The following is a 22,458-nucleotide window of genomic DNA, read 5'->3' as shown; positions in this document are numbered from 1 at the left end:
TAACTATGATTGCTAAAAAGAAGAAGAATTACAATTTAAAATTAAAATAATACAATAAGAATTACGATAGCCAGCATTTCTATAGTGCTTTGAGGTTTGCAAAGTACTTTGCCAATATTATCTCATTTGATCTTCCCAACAACCCTGGATGATAGGTGTTATCATTGGTTCCCACTTTACAGGTAAGGGAGCTGACGGTAAGCTCCTTGAGGAGAGGGACTACCTTTTGCCTCTTTTTATATCTCCAGCTCTTAGCACAGGGCATGGTTCATGGTGGGTACTTAGTCAATGTTTAGTCATTGATTATTGATTGATTGAGGCAGAAGTTAGGTAACTTGCCCAGTGTCACCCAGCTAGGAGTTATCTGATTTGAATTCAGAACTTCCTGATTCCAGGTCCAGTGTTCTACTCACTTGGCCACCTAGCTGCCCCTACAGCTTACAACTATGCCTTCTACAACTGTGTATTTACAAGATATAGACATTATAAATGGGAGGTAATCTCGGAGGAAAGGTCCTGGGGGAAGGGGTGAGGGGGACAAGCCTGGGAAAGACCTCTTTCAGATGGTAAGATTTGAACTGAGTCTTGAAGGAAGCCAGGAGAGCCAGGAGGCAGAGGTGAGGAAGGCATGCATTCCAAGAATGAGAGACAACCAGTGAAAAGTCACCGAGCATCACAAGATCCAGGATCATAAAGTCCACGGAGCGGGGTAAGTGTACAAAGGCAGGAGAGGTAGGAAGGAGACAGAGCCTTTAAATTGGATCCTAGAGGTAATAGGGAGCCATTGGAAGTTATTGAGTTCCAATTAGCCAAAAGTGGAGTGGGTTGCTGTGCAAGATGGTGGGCTTCCTTTCCTTTCGGATCTTTGAGCAGAGGCTGGACACACCTGGCAGGTGTGTTAGGATGGAGATTCCTTGGGTGACGTATTCGACTCTTTGACCGAGGGCCCTGCCAACTCTCAAATTCTGGGGAATATTTGAAAACACCTATGATGCTGCCCACTTTCTTCCCTCCTTCAAGCTAAACATCCCTAATTCCTTCAACCAACCCTCCTATGGCATGGTCTCCAGGATCCTTCCAACCTGGTCATCTTATTAAAATATGGCATCTAGTCAATAATGAGCTTTAATAACTTAAAATTACACTAAGACTTTTGGAACACCACATACATATATACAGATAGCCATAGCTATAGATACAGATATATGTATTTGTTGTTCAGTCATTTTTCAGTTGTGGAAGACTCTTCATGACCTCATTTGGGGTTTTCTTGGCAGAGATACTGAAGTGGTCTGCCATTTCCTTCTGCAGCTCATTTTACAGATGAGGAAACTGAGGTAAACAGGGTAAAATGACTTGCCCAGGGTCACATAGCTAATAAATGTCTGAGGCTGGATTTGAACTCAAAAAGATGAGTCTCTATCCACTGTGCCACCTAGCTGCCCCATGTATTTGTATATGTATATGTACATGAAAATATATGTGTATATTGCATTTATAGATACATATATACCATTTAGATCTATGTATATATGTGCATATATTACATATGTGTGTTATGTGTTATGTGTGTTCATTTTCTATACTTTGTGATGGGTATGTGTGTCTATATGTTTATACAGATATATTATCTATATATCTGTAGAGATATGTAGGTATACAAGTATGACCATACATGCATGCAAATGCATGAATCATACCTCTCAAGTCATTTAATTTTCCTGGGCCTCAGTTTCCTGTTTTCTATAAAATTCATTTTCCCTTTTCTATAAAACAAAAGGACTGGACTGGAATGACCTCTGAACTCCCACCGAGGTCTATGGTCTTATGATTAATAGTGGCTAAGCCAGGCTAGATTAGGAGGAGGGAGAGTCCAGAGGTGTCATTGTTCCAATATTCTTGACCTCTCTAGTGCTCTATTCCAAACCCATGACTACCACTGCATTTCAGGAGGTGTATGGGACAAGCTCACTGCCAGTAGCTGTGTTGATAGGTAACTCTTCCCTGGCCTGCTCTGTCCTTTAGTTTACTTAAGAAGCATTCCTGTTTGCCTGGAAGTGGCCTCAACCTGACTCGTCTCCATCACAAGGGAGGAAACCTAAAGCTAGTGTAGACCCTCTGGGATGAGGATGTTTGGAGGAATTGCCTCTGATCAGTTGCTAGCTTGGAGGGCTGGGATCATTCCATTGTGATCATTGTATTCCTGTCTACATAGAAACAGGGATTGGATCTGTGATCTCGTTGCTATAGGGAACTCCCAGGAGAAGAAATTTATTCTGCCGATGCAAGTCAGCCCCTCTGAAATTTCTAGGCTTGGAACTTGAGTGATGAGGGCTTAAGTAACTATCCCAGGATGTGTCAGAGGCAAGACGTGAAGCCAGGGCAAACCAGCTCTCTTCTGCCCACATTGCTCTCCAGCACAGTAGGGGCTTCAACCCTTGTTGACTGATTAGAGGCACGCAGAGGGCACCCCCACACCCACCTCCTCAGAACATCTCGACACGGACACACACCCCGGAAACAACAACATTTGTCTTTATTAGGCGTTTCCATGGTAATATTACACAGAGTTCTTAAGGAATAATAAACACGACTTTTTTTTTACCATAATTATTTGCCATTAAGACAGTGGTAAAAAATAAAAAGAGAGGGAAAAAAGCACTGTTTGTCTACACACATGATCAGCTTTAGCACATACAGCTCCTTCACTCATGGTTCACAATCACAAATCCAAGGGTTAAAATCCAGCTATCCGCAATCCTACAATGTCTTAGAGCATCAAGTCACTGCAGTTAGTCCGTTCCAAATCATTGTCAATTCCTCTTAGCATTTACATAGGACATTCATTAAACAGACACAAAAAGCAAGCCGACAGGGGAACATGCTTACATAGCCTGCAAACATCATTAGGGTTTTTGTTTTGCATTTTGCTTGTTTGTTTGTTTGTGGGCTTTTTTGTCTTTTAGAACAACGAAAGAACTCAAAGTTATGAGTATGAGGGAAAAAGGGAAGATTTAAGTGAATGCTGAGAGAGGCTGCCAACACGGCTGAGAATGGAAACAAGACTTTAGGGTTTTTCCACCTTGTTCCAATTTCCTTCAAGTGCAGGTGATAAAGGAAAAACAGGGGGTCAGGGAGGGGAACTATAAAATTTTTAAGTTAACCAATTACTTTTTTAAAGTGCTTTTTTACTTTAAAAAATAGAAAAAAAAACAATAAAAACAATCCCAAGTCGATATGTCTGGACAGATGAGTGGACTGGCTACAAAGGATTTACTCTTTACACTTTCTCAAAGCAGATTTGTTTTTATTGGGTTTCTTTTTTTTAAGAACCTTCAGATACACCTTTAAGAGGACCTGTCGACACACACAGAAATAAAGGCCACACATATCAAGGTAACAAAAGAAACTGAGAGGAGGGGAGGGGATTCAGCTAATGGAAACTATTCCAAGACACCAAGACGCTAGGCAGTGCTAAGGTGAGGTGACCGATAGGCTCAAGCTTGGCCCATAGAAAGAAGTTTGCCAGACGTTGCTTTCCACCAAAGTTGTGTTATGTTTGCAAATGTCAATGCGCAATGAAGCGCCCTTTGTTTAAAAAAAAAAAAAAGGCATGGCTCCTCCATTTTGCCAATTAAGAGACTTCCCTGTGTCAAAATTCCCAAGGGTATTGTGTGTGTGTGTGTGTGTGTGTGTTTCTAAGGCCTCTATGCATTGTTATTCCACCAAGTTGACTTCCATGAGGTAAAATTGTTTAACTGGGCACCACGATGTTCTACTGGGGCCCATTCCCAATGAGTGAAACTTCAGTAGGTCCTGACTCCTCAAAACATGCCTCCAGGTCAAATTAAATGGGGCTTGGAGAATGCTATCAAACCAGCCTCCAATTCATCCATCTGTTCTATTCTGGTGGCTGGCCTTGGGATGACTTAGCCCAGTCAATTAGCATATGGTGTTAATGAGACCTTGGACAGCAGCTTGATGCCCTTGGTAGGCAGCTAGCTTTGATCAGGGGAAAACCCCACTTTCCAAAGCCACAGACTGTATCTCCCCCTCACCCTCTCACCAAGGGGGCGCCAGAGAGTAGGGATAGCTCAGTCCAACCCATCCCTGTTACTGGAAAAGAATGAATCAAATAGCAATGGCTACTATGGGTGGCTTGGTGGCATCTTGCATAACATGGGCCAACTCAGCATTCTGAGTGATGGGGCAGCATCTTATTTCCCCAGGCCAGGTTCCTATGGCAACAATGGAAAAGTGGCAGGGATAGCGATAGGGAGAGGCAGCTGGGACACGGAGAAAAATGTTGTCTAAAACAAATACCCATAGTCTCATCTCCTGAGGGCTGGAAAGGGCCTTAGAGACTGTCTAATCCAACACCTTCATCCTACACGAAGAAACTGAGGGGCAAATAAGTTAAGTGACTTGCCCAAGGTCAAACAGGTAATAACGGCCAGAGGTGGGACTTGAACCCAGGGCCTCTGCCATGAGATCCAGTGCTACTCCCACTGTGCCATGCTGTCTCTCAGAAGCCAATGAGAGGCAACTTAAAATGTTCTGTAAAACAAAACAAAACAAAAAGCCAGAGAGGAGAGAGGGGAACCTCAAAGGATACATGTTGTAGCCAAATCCAGGACAAAGAGAAATGATGCCTCGTGTCAGTAGCTGACCCAGACTGAAATGTATGGAATGCCAATGGACATGGTCTGGAGCCACTGCGTGGGGGACTACTGGTCTACGAACCTGATTCACTCAGCTGTCAAACACGGGTCTCAATTCATTGATATTTGATCTGTTCTTCCCCCAACGTTATTTTTAAACCACTTTCCCCAAACCCCACCCCTCCTCAGGGAGGAAAAAAAAAGGCAGCTCTCGGGCAATTCACTGCATCCTTCCCTTAGGAAAAGAAAGGTGTTCGTGAGAACAACAGGGACCCTGGAGGAAAACTACCCTGGTTGTGGTAGGGATTTTTTCATACTTTTTGTCTTGCACCCTTGAGGTGTCAGGTCACATTCTGTCTCTGGAGTCGGTGTGTGAACATGTATGTAATGCTATCAGAAGTGGATAAACACGGGTGAGCAAAATCGGTAACATCAGGGTAAGGAGGACCGAGTGTGGGGCCCAGAAGGAAGCCCCATGGACTGGCTGCCCCACAGTAACTATCACAGGCTCTAAAAAATAACAATAATAATAATAATAAACAAAACCCATTGTCCTCAGGTGCCCCACCCCTCACCCCCCTTTCCCAGCCTGCTACTGCTGCTCAATGACTGAGACGCTCTAACCCAAGCTGGTGATGTTGGCACGGCCGCCTGGGGGAGCCACAATGCGCTGGGTAGTACGGCGAGGGATGTTGTCGTCAATCTGGGCACCTGGAGAGAGGAGAAAAGAGAGAAGGGAAAGCAGGTTTTAAAAAGTCCTGGCAGCTTCCTACCTCTGCTCCCTACTACCTGGGGGACCTCGGACCGACCGCTTCCCAGATCAGGCCACAGTCCTCCCGTCTGTAAAATGAAGAGATCATACTGTACGAGTCCTAAGGTCCTTTCCAGTTCTAATCTTTAATGACTATGATTTAAGCAATCAATCCAGAATTAAGTGCATATTATGTGCCAGGAATATTGTTGGACACTGGGAATGCAGGTATAAAGACTGAAACAACTTCTCCTCTCAAGAAGCCCTCATTCTAAGGGGCGAGGGGAGACAACATAGACATATAAAGTGTCTGCAGCATAAATATAAAATGAGTAAATACACAAAGTCGTTAGATACAAGGTAGTTATGGTGGGAGGGCAAAAGCAAAATCAAAAATACAAATATAATACAAATACAAATAGTAGATATAAATATATACAAAGTAGTTAGACACGTGGCGAGAGGCAAAAGCAACAGTAACGCTCAGGAAAGGCTTCATGTAGGTGTTGCCTCAGTCTAGTCTTGAAGGAAATCAAAGATTCTGAGAGAGGAGAGGGGAGGCAGAAGCACATCCCGACCACATACCCATGTACACTTAGTCTTTAGTGACTCATCACTCATCAGTACTAACTTATTCTGGCTTGTCTTGGGTCCTAGAGGGGCAACTCAGTCCAACCCAAAGAAAAGTTGCCTGCTCTTGGAGGCAGGAGCGACCAGGATTCAGTGATGGAGGTTCTTAGAGCCTCAGTCACTTCATCTATAAAATGGGGGTAATAATAATCCTTGAGAGGCAATACCTGCCTGTCAGTGTTGCTCTGATAAAAGCAATTCATTAGTTTTAACAGGCTATGGGAATGAGAGCTGTGCTCACTATCACTATAAAGAAGTCACAGAACATATTTGTAACAAGCTTGGTTTTTCTGGCTTTCTCAATCAGTGGCAAAAGGAAGAGAGGAGAGAGAGAATTCAGAACTGAAAATAAAATTCAATTTTAAAAAATCAGAGAAAAAAGTAATTAAAAAGGAGGAAAAAAAATGCATCCCCAGGTTTCCTCTCCTCCCCTTTTCCAAATGTAAATCTGTGCCTTCCCCACAGTCCCACAGCTTCAATCAGCAATCAATCAATGAGCTTTTCTTAAGCACCTCACACTGTGCTAGGGGCTGGTGTTCCAAGGTGCCAGCAGACTTGCTATTCAAGACAATTTTGCTTAACATTTTAAATAATGATCTATAGCATTTGTTTGCTATTTGAAACAATTTTGTTTAATGTTTTAAATAATAACCTATATCATTTAAGAAGTTTTTGTTTAATGTTTTAAATAATGTTTTAAAAAATGCTCTATAGCATTTGAGACAATTTTGCTTAATGTTTTTTTTTCTTTTTTTTAATCTTTTTAGGCAATTGGGGTTAAGTGACTTGCCCAGGGTTACACAGCTAGTGTCAAGTTTTTGGTCTGAGGTCAGATTTGAACTCAGGTCCTCCTGACTTAAGGGCCGGTACTCTATCCACTTCACTGCCTAGCTGCCCCCAGCTTAATGGTTTTTTTTTTTTCAAAACAATAGCATTAATATGGCACTTGAAAGTTTGTAAAGTATCTGGCAAATGTTTCATTTTATCCCTACAAGGTACCATGTTGGGGGATGGGGGAGAGGTGGAGGGAGTGATGTGTCAAAAGAAAATGTATAGGCCATTAGGGATGAGACAGAGCCCCAAGAAAGGCAATATGACCCCGTGGAAGAAGTTGCAGCCCTGGAGGGTTCAAATCCTAGCTCCCCCACTTACTACAAACTGACATTGGGCAGGTCTCACTAGATGTGTAAAATGAAAAGGCTCTTAGTTAAAAAGCATGTTATAAGATGCCTGCTGTGTGCCAGGCACTGGGCTGGATGACAAAAGCTCCAAGGTCCCTTGTAGTTCGAGAATCTAAGATCCTTTAGTAGTGGGTCAGTTCGCTTTCTGGGCTTCCGTTCCCTCACTCTGAAATGAGGCAGGCTGGGTGGACTCATAAGATGGCTTCAGAGGTGGCTTTCAGCTTTAAACCTCACACCTGCCTCTCGAGCTCACACCTACTGCCTCTGCAGAGCCCCTGCCGCCTGACCAGCAGGTGGCTGGGGGCTCAGCTCCTGTGGCCCCTGTTTCCTTGGGCAGTTATTGACTCTGGCTTTATTTCTATTTACTGTAATAGTCAAGAGGGGGTGTGGTTTCATAGCTAGCAAGTTGGACTTTAAGTATGGAAGACGGGTTCAAACCCCACCTCTAACGCTTATTGGCTGAGTGATTTGGACAAAAGACAAGCTCTCCGAGCCTCAGTTTCCCCATCTGTAAAATAGGGACAAAGATATCCATAGCATCTACCTCTCATTGTTGCTGTGCTCTAATTAGGCCATGTACACAACGTGCTTAACGTCAACTATCATGATTAGCACTAAAAGCACCTTACGTGGCCAACGGAAGAATGTACAATAATCTGATTAGAACTCCATTGATTTGGAATTGGAGTTAATGTCCTCAGTACTCTCTCTAAAGAGTTAATTCTATCAGATGAGATAACGTGTACATAAATGTTAGCTATTATTAAAGGAAAGTGTCTCAAGGAGGAGGAGGAGTAAGGAAAGGGACCCAAAACCCCAGAATCCTGTAGCTGGGAGAGACCCCATCAGCCAGTGGTCCAAGGAAAACCTAAAGCATCAATACCCTCTACACTTTCCCCAGCAAATCACTGTTGAGCTTTTACTTCAAGATTTCTAGTCTTGGGGAACTTACTGCCTACTGAGGTAGGTCTACTCAGTCCCTTGGAGCCCCAACACTTTCTCTAGTCACCTCCCCTTTTCTTTTCTCCCTGAATACACCAGAAATTGACTAGAATTTCCTTCTCAAGGGCACAGCACACACCCTAAGCTGCTCCCTTTTAGGATTTCCAGTCATGAGAACCTTCCCATTATTTCTATGCCATCCTACAGTCTAGGTCAGGGTTGGGGAATCTGCGACCTCAAGGCCACATGTGGCCCTCTAGGTCCTCAAGTGCTGCCCTTTGAATCCAAACTTCACAGAACAAATGGAATCTGTAGCCTTGAGGCCACGAGAGGCCCTCTAGGTCACAGGTTCCCCACCCCTGATCTAGGTACACTTTGGACCATCCCCAGCATCTGCTTCCTTATCTACAGCAAATTCTAGTGTGACCTGGACACTCTTTCCCCAAATTCCTATATTTTCTGATTTGTCTTCCTCACTGGCCAGAGTCAGGTAGAGAGGAACAGTTCACCTCATGACTGCTTCCCAAAAGTACTGGCTACTCTGCCTTCACCAAAGAGATAAGTACAGCAGACACCTGCACAGCGGAAGTCCCGGGACACAAGTTTATCCTGTCCCTGTGGCAGGTAGGAGGTGCCCACAGCATTCAGAGCAGAGTCAGGAAATCCTGAGTTCAAATCTGGCCTCAGATACTTGTTAGCTGTATGACCCTGGGCAAGCCCCTTAATCATTGTCTGCTTCAGTTTCCTCAAGTGTAAAATGGGGATAATAATGGCACCTCCCTCCCAAGGCTGTTGTGAAAATCAAGGGAGATAATATTTATAAAAAGCATTTAAATAGTACCTGACATAGAGAAAGAGCTGTATAAAGGCTTCTGCCTTCCATAATAGGAATAACTCTCTTTGAAACAGGTATTTTTTTATGATTTACAAAACACTTTCCTCATTACTTATTTTTTTAACTTTTGATAACTATTTCAATAACCAGTTTCCAATGAAGGAAGAAAGAAGGCAAAGGTAGGAAGGAGCATTTGTTAAGTTCCTACTATGTGCCAGACACTGTGCTAGGTGCCTTACAAATATTATCTCATTTTGAGCTAATGCAGTTTATTTTATACATTTAAAAACATAATTCTAAGGAGTCCAGAGGATTTATCAGACTGCTCAAGGGGTTCATGAAAAAAAAAACTAAAAACCTCTGCTCTAAACAACAGACATCCCCCAAGTATTTGGTTGCTCCTAGATGGACTGCCAGGACTCTCTCCTTTGAGTGGCTGAAGATCTGAGGAGAAGGAGGAGGGGGAGGAGCAGGAGGAGGAGGGGGAGGAGGAAGAGGAGCAGGAGGCCTGCTAGGACCCGATGCCTTCAGCACAGTCACCTGCACACTGGTATCTCTGGAAGACCTCATCACCAAGAGGGCACCCCGGGTCCGTGTGAACCCTCTGCAGGACATCCTCTATGGCTGGCCACCACCTCTGGCAAACAGCCATCAGGCTGGGAGTTCATCTGCGTGTCTAAGCCAGGAAAAGCCGTGTCTTTAAGTCAGCCAGACTGGGACACTCTTATGTCAGTGTCCAGTTCGCCCACAGTGAGGGTGGGGGTGGGCAGAAAGGCTACCTTGGGCAGGGCAAGGCGGAGAATGTTATATGTTTATTCTTACCATTCTGCTTAGGTAAATATTGCATAATAAAAGATAATCACACTGGTAAGTGGTGAAATGAAGTGGGTTGTTAGGGACCCTCCTAAAGTGGGCAAATACTATTGGCGGACGCTGGAGCCAATTGGAGCGACCTGCCTCTCAGGGAGGAGTGAGATGTACCACACCTGGCCTTCAAGTAGCATGGAGCAGGCTGGCTCCTGCCACAGCCACCGAGGCCACCAGAACTGACACTGATGACCATTCAGGGGTGCATATTCAATGGACTGTCTTGTGAAGGAGGGATTAGTCTTGTTCTGCTTGGCCCCAGAAGGCAGAGCCAGGAGCAGTGTGGAAGAGTGGGGGAGCTGTAGAGAGGCCTGTTTATGCAAAACGTTTGGGGCACTTTCTCAGTAATCAGAGTGGCGCTAAAGTGGAAGAGGCAGCCTTGAGAGGGGTACCCCGCCCCCGCTCCCACCCCCATGGGGGACTTGAATGAAAAGCTGGATCAGCACGTATTTGAGAGGCATGGTTTGGACAAGCTGGGTCCCTCCTGACTCTGAAATACTGTGATTCGGTGATACGCATATCCAGAATATAATACAAACAATGATAATAACATCTCACATTTTAAAGAACATTAAGGCTGGCAAAGTACTTTCTTCAGAATAGCCCCATGAGGGAGGAACTGAAAATATTTTTATACCCATTTTTTAAGTGAGCAAACTGAGGCTCTTAAAGTCTAAGTAACAGCCTCGATCACACAGCTGGTCCTGGCTGGCCTGGGATTAACAGTTCAGTGATTTCCTGAGTTTATGTTGTATCCCCCTCCCATACTGGGAGAGGCCCCATTGTACCTCCCTCAGAATCTGGTACAATGCTCTATGAATAGAATACACTTAACAAATGATTTTTGAATGAATTAAGGGTGGATGGATAGATGGAAAGATGAATGGATGGGAGGATGGATGGAGGAATGTAATAAATATGCTACCCCACCCTCCCCCCTCATCAAAGCCTGCACACAGCAGACACTTAATAAATGCCTGTTGCTTGATTGCTCAAACCCCTTCTAGTCCACAGCTCTTCCAAGGGGCACACCAAAGTTCCCAAGACCTCGACTCAAAACCAAAGGCTCTAATTTTGGGAGAAGAATTAATCTGTGAATGCGTCTGTACCGGACAAGCTGAATCCAGACTGGTGCAGGTTCCGGACGGGCGGGGCCTGCTGTTTGGCAGGAGAAGTCTTGGCAGACGAGGCCGGAGTCACTGTCTTGGGAGTCACGGACACTTCGCACACCGGCCCATCATAGAGGCCTCGGGGAACACCCCTCAGCTCTGCCAACTGCGAAGACAAGAGCCAGTTAGCGAGGGCTGACAAGCAAGCGTCTTCCGAGAAGAAGGAGGTGGAACTCGGTCATCCGGGTCCTCTCTCGATGAGGATGAAAGGCCACACCTAATTGGCCGACCTGATAACAAGCCGGAGGCTGGGTATTCTGAAGGAGGATATTAGAGTAGGTACAGGATCGTCCAGCAGGTGGCAGGCTTTCACCACCATGTTCCTCACCCCAGCCTTAGAAATCTTGGAGTGTGGAAAAACACGATTTTTGAGTATTAAAAGGAGAGTAAGCCCTTTAAGATTTCTTGTTAGGTGCATTTCACCTCTAAACTCATGTATCTTCTAGGGGATCCTCCATCCCTAAGCTATGGTCAAGAAGAAAACAGACATCAATGTCTCTCATTCTTGACAAACGGGGCCCACTTGGCAAGCCACTTAACTTCTATTAGACTGTAAGCTCCTTGAGGGCAGGGGTGGTCTTCTGACTCTTCTTGTATCCCCAGTGCTTAGCATAATGCCTAGCACATAGTAGGCACTAAATAAATATTGGTTCATCTCTGAGCCTTACCCCTATTTTTATTTTAAATTTGTTTAATTTTAATCTATTTTTAAATGGGGGAGGGGGACAGACCAGCTGACCTGAGGGTCTTCCTAGCTCCATATCTATGCCCGAGTGGAACAAAGGGATTCCTCTGTGAGACGCATTCTCCTCCCCTCTGGGAATCATAATATCTAGAAAGGAGGATCTGGGGAAGTCTTAGAAAGCCCTGAGCCTTTCAAATCCTACTGGCCAACCGATAGCTATTGGTTGAGAAGCGCCAGGCTAGATAGCCTCCTCCTAAAGGCAGCACAGAGCTGGGCCAGACTTCCCAAATCTCTGCTAGACTCAGGGCCCTATCAGGGATAGGGACTGGACCTGGGTTTTCAATTGTGGGAACTCCAAGTGTGGAAACTCCCTCTACCAAAAGCAGGGCACCTCCAACTCTCCAGCTGCGGGAGGGAGGCCAACCTCTGCTCCTTGTAACGTCTTAGCACTTGGGCACCAATTTTAAGACTATAAATCTAAAGCTGAAACATACCTGAGAGACCTTCTAGTTTCTAACTGTGTCATTTTACATATGGGGGAAACAGAGGCGAGGGAGTCAAAATGATTTGCCCAAGATCAATCGGTCACCTCACAATGTGATGTTCCAAGGAGATCATATCCAGAGACAGACTTGAACCCAGGCCTTCCTTGAGACCAAGGTTCCATCCATCATGGCCCACCGTTTATCCCAGAACACTGCAACCCTACCATCATCACCGTCACCATCACCATCATCCCCCTCAAGGCAGGAAGAGCCTCTGAAAAGTTATCTAGGGGCAGCTAGCTGGCACAGTGGATAGAGCACTGGCCCTGTTTCAGGAGGACCTGAGTTCAAATCCAGCCTCAGACACTTACTAGCTGTGTGAACCTGGGCAAGTCACTTAACCCCAATTGCCTCCAAAAAAAAAAAAGTTATCTAGTTCTTTCCCCAGCCTCTAGGACTCTAAAGTACTGAGCTGATCAAGTTAAGGAATGTCTCTCCTCTCCCCTGGCATGCACCAAAGTTGGGCCTTTCTCAGTAAAGCTTAGAATGCCCTTGCAGAATGCAGAGGTGGGGGGCATCTTTCCAGACAGAACAAAGGAAGCTGGAAGATGACCCCAACCTCCTCTAAGGATACCATAGAAGAATTCCACGGGAAGGCCGAGCTGCTCTGGGGTGGGAGTCGGGGAGGGTGGTCGGAAAGACCCCTCACCAGCAGCCTCCCTTCAGGGAGGCACAGGAAGGCTGACCCCACCCCCGAAGCTTCTGAAGGAGGCTGTGCTCCAGGTGCTGAGCAGCTACCTTTCCTGGGGCCTTGTTGGGTAATGGGGGCCCACAAAACACATGTGATCGATGCTGTGAAGGACACCTGGGACTAGGAAAGGAACTGAGTCAGCCATGTAGGGAGACCAACAGGAGAGAGGCAGTGTGGTGTGGTAGAGAGAGCACAGGCTGCAGAGTCAAGAGAACCTGGGTTCAAATCCCACCTCTGACCCTTTCTACCTGCTGGGCCCTTCCCTGAACCTCAGTTTCCTCTTCCATAAAAAGAAGGAAATGGGCCAGAGCAGGGGCTCTTAACCCTTTTGTGTCCTGGACCCATCTGATGTCTGGTGTAACCCAGAGACGGCCCCCTTCTCAGAAGAACATTTTTAAATAATTAGGGGAAATGTTCAATTTCAGATGTCACGAACACAGAGATGTGACTGTTTCTCCACCTGAGTTCACAGACTCCCTGAAATCCGAGGGGCCACGTTCAGAACCCTGGACTGACGGTCTCAGGGTCCCTTTCAGCAGGAGCTTTGGGGGCCTCTAGGGGACTTGGGGTACCTCTCTTTGGCCTTTATTTCTTCCTCTGTGAAATAAGGGAGATGGACCAGTGAGTCTCTTACGGACCTCCTGGTGCCCTGGCTACATCACCTGTGTGTGGCCCTTCACCTCTCTGGGCCTCAGCTTCCTCAAATGCAACATGAGGGGGTGGGGCTGGACGGTCCCTGAAGTCCCTAAGAGCTCTGGACCCAGGGTCCCAGGACCCCCAAGATGCGCAGCCCAAGCACTAAGATGTTAAAAAAACGAAGTCAGGATGGCCTCCCGCAGAAGGACACAGACTAAAGCCCTGGTGAAGGGAGTGTCCACCACAAGGCAAACACAATCCTGTATCACAGGCTCACCTATCTGCCTCAGTCTGGGCCTGCAGTCAGGAAAACCCGAGTTCAAATCCCCCCGCGGACACTTTCTAGCTGTGTGACCCTGGGCCAGTCATTTAACTTCTGTCTGCCTCAGTTTCTTCAATTGTAAACAATACCAAATGTGATAATATTTGAAAAGCACTTGGCTGACACATAGGGGATTAATAAATGCTTATCTCCTTCCTGTCCCTTCTCTGTAACCCTCCAAATCTGGGTACTCAGAAGACTCCATGCTAGAAACTTCCCAATTCTTAGGGGATTAGTGTCTCCCTGCCCAGGATCTCAGAAGTGGGAACCAAGCAACCCCATCTAAACCCAGTCTCCCCCCACAACAGATAAAGCACCTGAATGGGGTCTGCAGAGCAGCCGGGACCCTGCCCCTGCCCCAGAACTGCTCCAGGTGCCCTGACGGACCCAGGAGTCCTGGACTGCTGGGGGCTTCCTGCCCTGGAAGGCAGCCCCTCCTATCCAAGGCTCCCTGGGGACATTCACAGGACTAGAGAATCATCCATCTGAAGCTAGAAGGGACCCCAGACTTTAGCTAGTCCTGGGCTTCCTAAACTTTTTCACTCAAGACCCCTTCGATGCTTCTTCAACTGTGGTCGCAACCCCATAAGGTTTAAGAAGGGCTGATAGTCTATCCCTCATTATACAGAAGAGGAAAATAAGGGAGATTAAGTGATTTGTCCAGGTCACAGATAAGAGCATAATTCTAACCCTGGAAGGGACCTTAGAAACCATCTTGGTGAATTCCCTCATTATACAGATGAGGAAACTGAGGCCAGAGAAAGAAAGAGACCTGGCCAGGGCCACGCAGCTATGAAATGGCAGAGGAAGGATTCAAACCCAAGTCCCTAACTCCAGAAACTCTTTACATTCCATGCTGCCTCCCATTCCTGGGTGAATCCCTCCTTGCCTCTTCCTGATCCCTTTTTGGAGGCGTCGGTCCTGGTTCCAGAGTGAGAGGTGCATTGGACAGCCCAGGACGCTTCCCTCATCCCCACCTCCTGCTCTGGATGTTCCCAGGGACATCCTGAGGGACCTCCCCTTAAACACATACAAGGACTCATGTCTTCCTCGAAGCCAAGAAAGATTCTTTGGTCCCAGTGGCAGACTTTACACCAACCTTGTTGCACTGAGCAAGCCAAATGATGAACATGGTATTCGGGGCTGGGACCATTCTGCCCAGATCTGAATGGGTGCAGACAAGAGTCGCTCTGTACTAGGGTCCTAGAATTTCTCAATCGGAAAATCCCCCTGTCTACCCCCAGGTACTCACCCGGCTCCGGGCCTTGATGCGCTTGTAAACAAAATCAGGGAAAGGTTTGCGAGGGATGTAGCGGCCCGATCCTTCGGTCACGTGGAGGTTGCCATCCTCCAAGACGATCTTCCCCTGGCTGATCACCACCAGTGGCGAGCCTCGGCATTCCATGCCCTCGAAGATGTTGTATTCGAGAGACTGGGAGAAGAGAGCACACACAGCTTTAGAACAGAGTTCGAAGTGACAAAGGCTTTCGGAGGGATAGGAAAGCAACCTGACACCACGTTCTGCATTCCACTTACACCATCATCCAGCTGCCCAACGGGTGAATGAACAGAATCAGGAGATCCTGGTTCCAGCCCCAGCTTGATTGATATATAATTGTATATGGACAAGTCACTACACCTCTCTGATGCCTCAGTTTCCCCAGGTGTAAATTTAAGAAAATGTCTACCCTACAGCATCACAGTTAGAGCTAAATAGGCCTTGGATCATTCAGCCCAAATATTTCCTTTTAGACAAGAGGGGAGTTGGGTCTGAGGAAGGCAAAATGACAGATTCAAACTCGGGGTCTTAGATCCCAGTTCCAATATGTATCTACTCAGTGTTCTGCATACAGTAGGTACTACACAAATGTTTTCCAGGGTTGTTCTTTCCATCCATCACACTCTGCTGCCTTAGAAATCATACCCTTTGCTTCATGTTTTGGTGAGCGTTCATTCATCAGACACTTATTAAGTACCTAATAATATGGACCAGTCACTGTGCTGGGTACTGGGGATACAAAGACAGATGTGAAATAGTCCCTGCCCTCATGGTATTTACTCTCTATTGGGGGGAGACAACATGTAAGTCGATACAAATTCGAGACATTTTTGGACATCCAACATGGGGATTTGACTTGCTTGACTGTGCATACTTTTTACAAGGGCTCTGTTTTCTCTTTTTTCTTTTAAGTGAAGGAGGGGGGAGTGGAGGTAGAGACAGTAAATTCTTGTTAAACAAACAATAAAATTGAAAAACCCAATTCACTAGAAAGAAATCCAGGAAGAGGGGTACCGGAGCTGCAAGCACATGTGCAAAGGTGAGTTGTAGCCAGGCCTAACAGAAGACTCTGCATTTTACCCCAGAGGTCACTGAGAGCCCCTCTGGAGCTTCTGGAGTGGAGGAGGGTCATGATCAGGGCTTCTGAGAGACCACTTTAGCAGCTTCGTGGAGGATCATTCGGAAGGGCAGAGCCGGGAGGCAATGAGATGAATTAGAAAGCGATTATTCCTAGAGTCCAGGTGAGAGGCGATGAGGGAACAGAGCTGTCGGGAGTGGAGTAGAGAGGAGACAGATCCGAAAGCCGCTGCGGAAGTGGTATCTATGAGACGTGGTGACTGATTTGGCACGTGGGGTGAGGAGGAAAAGCGGGCAGTCAAGGGAAGGCACCAAGGTTGTGAATCTGGGCGACCAGCAAGACGCTGGTGCTCGTGATAGAAACGGGATCGTCAGGAGGAGAGGTGGCTTTGGACAAAGATCAGGAGCTCCAGCCTTGCCTGGCTCCCCACGTGTTCGTTAGAACGGTGGTTAAGCCGAAAGAAAAGCAAAGCCCCAGATGAAATGATTGTGGCGGCTTAAGAGAAATGCCTTCACTCAAATGTCTGAGGTCAGTGAGGGCCAAGAAAAACAGAACACGGCCCTGCGGCTTTGAGCTCGCCCTGGGCAAACAGTGCTACATCTGTCCAAGTTCTCGGGAAACACCCCTGGCTCCGTGTTTGGGTATATTGCAGGGGGGGTTGGGGGGAAAGGAAAAGTTTTCTGGGACACTGAAGCATCCACGTGGTGGAGACCAACATTACCCTACCAGGGTCACTAACCAGAGTTCGGCAACAACGGTTATCCTAGCAACATGTTCTGGTCTAGCTGCCTCACTCTCCATCTCCTCCACAGGCCACCCCTCCATCCAAACACTTCCTTCTCCCCTCTGTTGCTTAGAATCCTTAACTTCCCTTAAAGCTCAGCTCTGGGGCCTTGACATAGCTGGTGGTGGAGTAGATAGAGTGTTGGGCCAGGAGTCGGGAAGATCTGGGTTCAAATTCAGCCTCAGATACCCACTAACTGTGTGACTCTGGTGCATGTCAACCTCTGTTTGCCTCAGTTTCCTCAACTGTAAAATGGGGCTAACAGTAACACCTACCTCCCAGGATTGTTGTAAGGATTCAATGAGATAAAGTTTATTATGCAACAAAGTGTTTAACACAGTGCTTCACATACAGCAGGTGCTATATAAATGCTTATTTTCTTCCCTCTCTTGACCTCCTTAATTTTAGTGCCTTCACTCTGTTGCTTATCTCCAGGTTATCCTGTATATATCTCGTTTGTACATGGTTGTCTGAATGCTGTCTCCTCCAGTGTTCCCTGAGAGCAGGAAATGTCATTTTCCCTTCTTTGAACACCCCATGCATGTTCTAAATAGGTGCTTACTAAATGTTTACTGACTGACTAGTGCCATCTACTCCATGAAATCTTTCCTAATCTCCCAGTAATTAATTGTTCTCTCGCTCCTCAAATTATCTTGAATTTAGTCAACTGTTAATGTTTGCAAAATTCCAAGCCCTCTGCCTCCTCCACTAAAATGTAACCTCCTGGAGGGCAAGGGCTGTCTAATTTTCGTTTTTGTATCCCTCACCTAGTGCAATACCCAGCCCCGCGATTAACAGGGGCTCGATAAACATTTGCTGGATTGAAATGAATGGCTCTGCTCTCAGGGTTGCACCGAGGATGGAGAAGCTTAGGCAGACAGCTCCAATTTTGCAAACCAGCTGGGGTTTCAGTTGAAGCTGGAAAACTAAACATTCCAGTAAGATTACTGCAACCATGCAAATTAACACAAGCCCCAAAGGCCACGAGCCTGAAAAACACTACACTGTGGCCAAGGAGGAATGAGAGAAAAAACGAAAATCTCTTCTCTCAGATGTTGCCGATCAACGTTGCGGGCTGCAGGCTGATAAGGGTGGGGATGTTGGCAGCTGGAAAGACAGCATCAGGCAACAGGATGGTTTAGATTTATCTACAGGCGGGATTATAACAACAGGGGATCTAAATGACTTATTGTCCCACTCTCCCAGGAGAACCTTCATTTTACTATTTAGTGAGTGACAGGGATTGTGGGGGCACACGCCTCGAAAAACTCTAGCCTCATAGGAAGAAATTAAGGAGATGGAGAAACAAGATTCTCCTCTTCTCCAGGCTAAAAATCCCCACTTTCTTCATATGGCCTGGACTCAAGGGCCTTCATCAGCCTGGCTGCCGTCCTCTGGACACTCTCCAGATTATCAAAGCCCTCCTAAAGACTGGGGTGCCCACCCAGAACTGAGCACAGGACTCTGGCTCTTGTCTGAGCAGGGCAGAGGCCAGCGCAGCAATCAGCCCTAGCCCTGGGTATGATGAGTCTCTTAAGACGATCCCATTCCTCAGCTTTCTGCCCGCCCTATTTCCTGGCTGGCTCATACTGAGCTGCTGGCCACCAGGCCTCAGTCCCATCCCCCTTCTCTGCCACAAAAGCTCAGACCCCACCCCTATGCCAAACGGCAGCCCCTATTTACTGCCTTCTCTTGTCATCATGTCCTAAGCCCTTACCCCTCCACTTCACCACAAAAGGTAAATAATGAATGCTGACCAATAACTTTATAATGGGTAAACTGAGAGACAAGAGAGTGCTCTAATTAACCAAGGTCCCTAAATGAGTAACGCAGAGGAATTCGGAATAGAATCCAAGCTTGTCTAGTCCTGTGATCAGGAGGTCACAGGTTTCAAAGTCTGAAGGGACCTCAGATCACACAGCCCAACCTACTTGTTTATTAGAGGAGAAAGAAGACCGAGGCCCAGAAAAGGGAAGGGATTTGTCCAAGGCCAGCTCTCACTCTCTCCTGCTGTTGTGGCCCTGGGGGCCCAAAGGAAATTGGCCATTTACCCACATTAGCTTCATTGGACAGTCCACGTGCGCCCACCGATGGCCCTCACTCCCAGTCCACCTCGATTTCTTTGGTTACAGCAAGAATGCCATTTACTGTCAAGAGCCTCCCACAAGGAAACACAGGTAATCGTCATCCCTTCTTCCAGTGATGACTTCCTACTAGTGCTGGGACAGGCTTAGGACTAAAAGCCATTGGGCATATGGGGCTGTAGCGAAGAAATGACCTTTTCTCCTTTGAATGCCCAGAATAATCATAGCATTTATATAATGCTTTAAGGTTTGTAAAATGCATTACATATATTATCGCATTTGAATCTCAACACAATCCTGTGAGGTAGGTGCTATTACGCTACCCAATTTACAGATTAGGAAACTGAGTTGCTCAGGGTTACACTGCTACTACATGTCCGAGGGAGGATATGAATTCATGTGTTCCCAAGTCCAAGCCCAGAGCCCAATCCACTGCATCATCCACTGTGCCCACCTAGAAGGTAGCAATCACCCAGGTCCCAAGGTCCTTATTGTCCTTGTCTCCTATCCCTCTCATTCCTAGCGCCCAGAGAGCGGCCAAGCAAGCGCACTTCTCCTAGCTGCGACCTTCACCCTCCCACCCCTCTCTGACCAGCCAGGCAGGGATTACTCTTTATCAAGATGACTGCTTGCCAACAGGCAGTTCTCAGACAAACAGCTGAACTGTCGCCTCCATGCCTCCTTGAAAACCCCAGCGCCTAAGTGACTGAGGTCCTGAATCTGCTTAAAAACCAGCTCTCCTCCCCAGCATAGCCCCACCTCCCAAGAGAAGTCAGATCCTAATCCTAGCCCAAGACCGGAATCCTGTGTGCCACCAGCGGGAGGCCCTGTCTCACCCTCTCATATTCCACATCATTCTTACCATTCACTGAACCCTAACCCTCCTACCCCCACTCTGGATCCCAACCTCCCCTTACCCCTTAAGCAATAGGCATGAGGTCCTGTGGCACAATGGGCAGAGCACTAGACTTGGAATAAAATTCTGGGTTCAAATTACGCCTCCCAACACTCCCTAGCTGTGTGACCCTGGGCAAGTGACCTAACTTTTCTGTGCCTCAGTTTTCTCATCTGTGAAACAAGGAGGTTGGCCTTAAAGCCTCTAAAGGCCTCCCAGCTCTACACCTAAGATCTCATAATTCTTCTTGTGGTCTCCTCTCTTCCTCCTTTCTTTCTCCTGACATTGCCAGCATACCTCAGGCTCAGGTGATCCTCAAAAGGTGCCATGTACCTTACCCAGCAGAGCCTCTGAAGGGATCAGGAGAAAAATCCTTCCAGGTTCCTTGAAGCTCTCAGGTCCTGTATCAGGGAGTATCTCCTTGGCTCTGACTCACCCCAAACTTCCAGGCACCATAAAAGTAGCAGAACTGAGATTCGAACTCAGGTCCTCTAACTCCAAATCTAATACTCTTCCCACTGATCCACACAAGTTATCACCCCACTAGTCAATCACATGAATTATCGAAGTCAGTTGTGGAAACTGGAGCCCACCCACAGGCCTGGGACAGAAAAGAAACCAGGTTTTAAGCAAGCAAAAATGTTACTAACCACTAAAATAGCAGCACGGGGTATCTGGTGGCTGCTCAGGATTTTTGCCATAGGATGCTGCATCCAAGTGCCAAAAAGCACCGACTTTGGAGTCTGAGACCCTGGGTTCAAATCCCTCCTCTGAGGTTTACAATCTATGTGACCTTTGGCAAGATGCCTCAGTTTCCTCCTCTGGAAAATGAGGAGGTTGGATTCGATGGTCTCTGAGGTCCCCACCAGCTTGAGGTTTGTGAATTTTATTGGAAGGGCTTGGAAAAAATCGGAGAGATCATCAAGATGTTGGAGGCCTTATAAACATGTTTCAGCTATGGCCCTCGGGAAATTGTAAAGCTCTTTCACTGACCCCAGACTTCTCCCAGAGACAAAGGGCCTTTATTTTAGTACCAATACTGTCCCACTGTGGCTGCATGGCTATGAGACTTGAACACAGGACAGCCTCTGAAGAATTCAGACCTGGAGGGCAAGGTGGGGGAGGTCAGGTTCTAGCACATCAATACGGACTTATCTGTGAGAATCTGAGGAAAGGGCATCATCAGAGAAGTGCATGATGGGAAAAGAAGCTGGGCACGTCACATGGCAAGCGGCAGGGACGGCCAGTGGAGAGCCCAGATGCTCCACCAGGTGCCAAGTGGGGTGGAGAGAGCACTGAACCTCAAGCCAGAGAGGCCTAAGTCTGACTCAGATATTTACTAGAGGTGTGAGCCTGAGCAAGCCACTTAAATGCTCTTAGCTTCAGTTTCCTCATCTGTTAAATGGGCATATTAACATCACCTGTACCTCCCTGGGTTGTTGCAAAGATCTAGTGAGATAATACATGCATGGGGCTTTGCAAACCTTAAAGTGATGTAGAAATGCCAGCGATTATGAGTATTTTTATCATAATCTTGAGATATCCAAAGAAAACGAAGAAAGCTGCATGTCAGGTAGCTTCCATGTGGCAAACTTATGGGATGACAGTGTAGCACAGTGGATAGGGTGTGGGACTTGGAATGCAGAAGACCTAGGTTCAAATCCTGCTTCTGACACTTAATTAGCTGCGTGACCCTGGGGAAGTCACTTAACATCCCTCAGCCTAAATTTCTTCACCAGTAAAATTAGGAGATGGAACTTGATGGCTTCTAAAGTCTCTTCCAGACCTGAATCTCTGCTCCTAAGAGTCCCACAGCAAGGGGAGGCATGGCTGAGTTGGTTACAGGTGGCATGGAGCACCTGATGCAGTCAGTCTAGGTGCAGACCTGGCTGGCAGCTGCCAGTAGCAAGCATATGCTGACTATCTTACAAAGCTCCACTGGTGCAGGAACAGAGTCTAAATAGCCAGTCTGCTCTGGACAATACCCGGACAATACCCGGGTTAACGAGTGACATTACGTTACTTTCTTGCAGTTTGGAACGAGAGGTGAAGGGGGAGGGGAACAGCATCCAGTACAAGAGATGGCAACAAAGACTGGCCGCCATCGGATCTTGGTTTGAGGAGGTATCAGGACTCGGGCAGGACCGTCTGATTCATGACTGACTCCCTTCTCGGAAAGGCGATAAAGAGAAGCTCCGTGACCTTCAGGTCTGGCAGACAGAGCTCTGAACGTGGGAGACCAGCTCCTGCCCCACCTGGGGGAGACGAGCTGGAAGAAACCCTGAACCTCAGCAAGCAGGAGCTTGGCTAAGAGCCTGCTGTGGGCAGGAAAGTAGCTGCGGCTTCGAGGCCAGCCTGCTCACCGGTGTCCTCCTCACCTTCCTCTCTCTCCTCCTCGGCTTGACGGAAGCCAAAGCTTTGCC

General features: G+C 47.0%; 1 protein-coding gene across 1 annotated transcript in view; it reads right to left on the bottom strand.

Moving 5' to 3' along the window:
• Positions 1-2,514: 2,514 nt before the first annotated feature.
• LOC114026269 (dihydropyrimidinase-related protein 2) overlaps positions 2,515-22,458 on the bottom strand; it is a 104,881-nt gene continuing 84,937 nt past the window's right edge. The window contains exons 12-14 of the mRNA XM_027839937.1: positions 15,168-15,347; positions 10,977-11,142; positions 2,515-5,372 (exon numbers count right to left, since the gene is read on the bottom strand). Of these exons, the coding sequence (XP_027695738.1) occupies positions 5,281-5,372; positions 10,977-11,142; positions 15,168-15,347 (438 nt within the window). The 3' untranslated portion in view covers positions 2,515-5,280. The remainder of the gene's footprint in view (positions 5,373-10,976; positions 11,143-15,167; positions 15,348-22,458) is intronic.

Source organism: Vombatus ursinus, unplaced genomic scaffold (genome assembly GCF_900497805.2).
Source record: "Vombatus ursinus unplaced genomic scaffold, bare-nosed wombat genome assembly UNPS02014837.1, whole genome shotgun sequence".
NCBI classification, from domain to species: domain Eukaryota; kingdom Metazoa; phylum Chordata; class Mammalia; order Diprotodontia; family Vombatidae; genus Vombatus; species Vombatus ursinus.
Note: the sequence above shows the minus strand (reverse complement) of the source record. Positions and strands in the feature narration are given on the sequence as shown.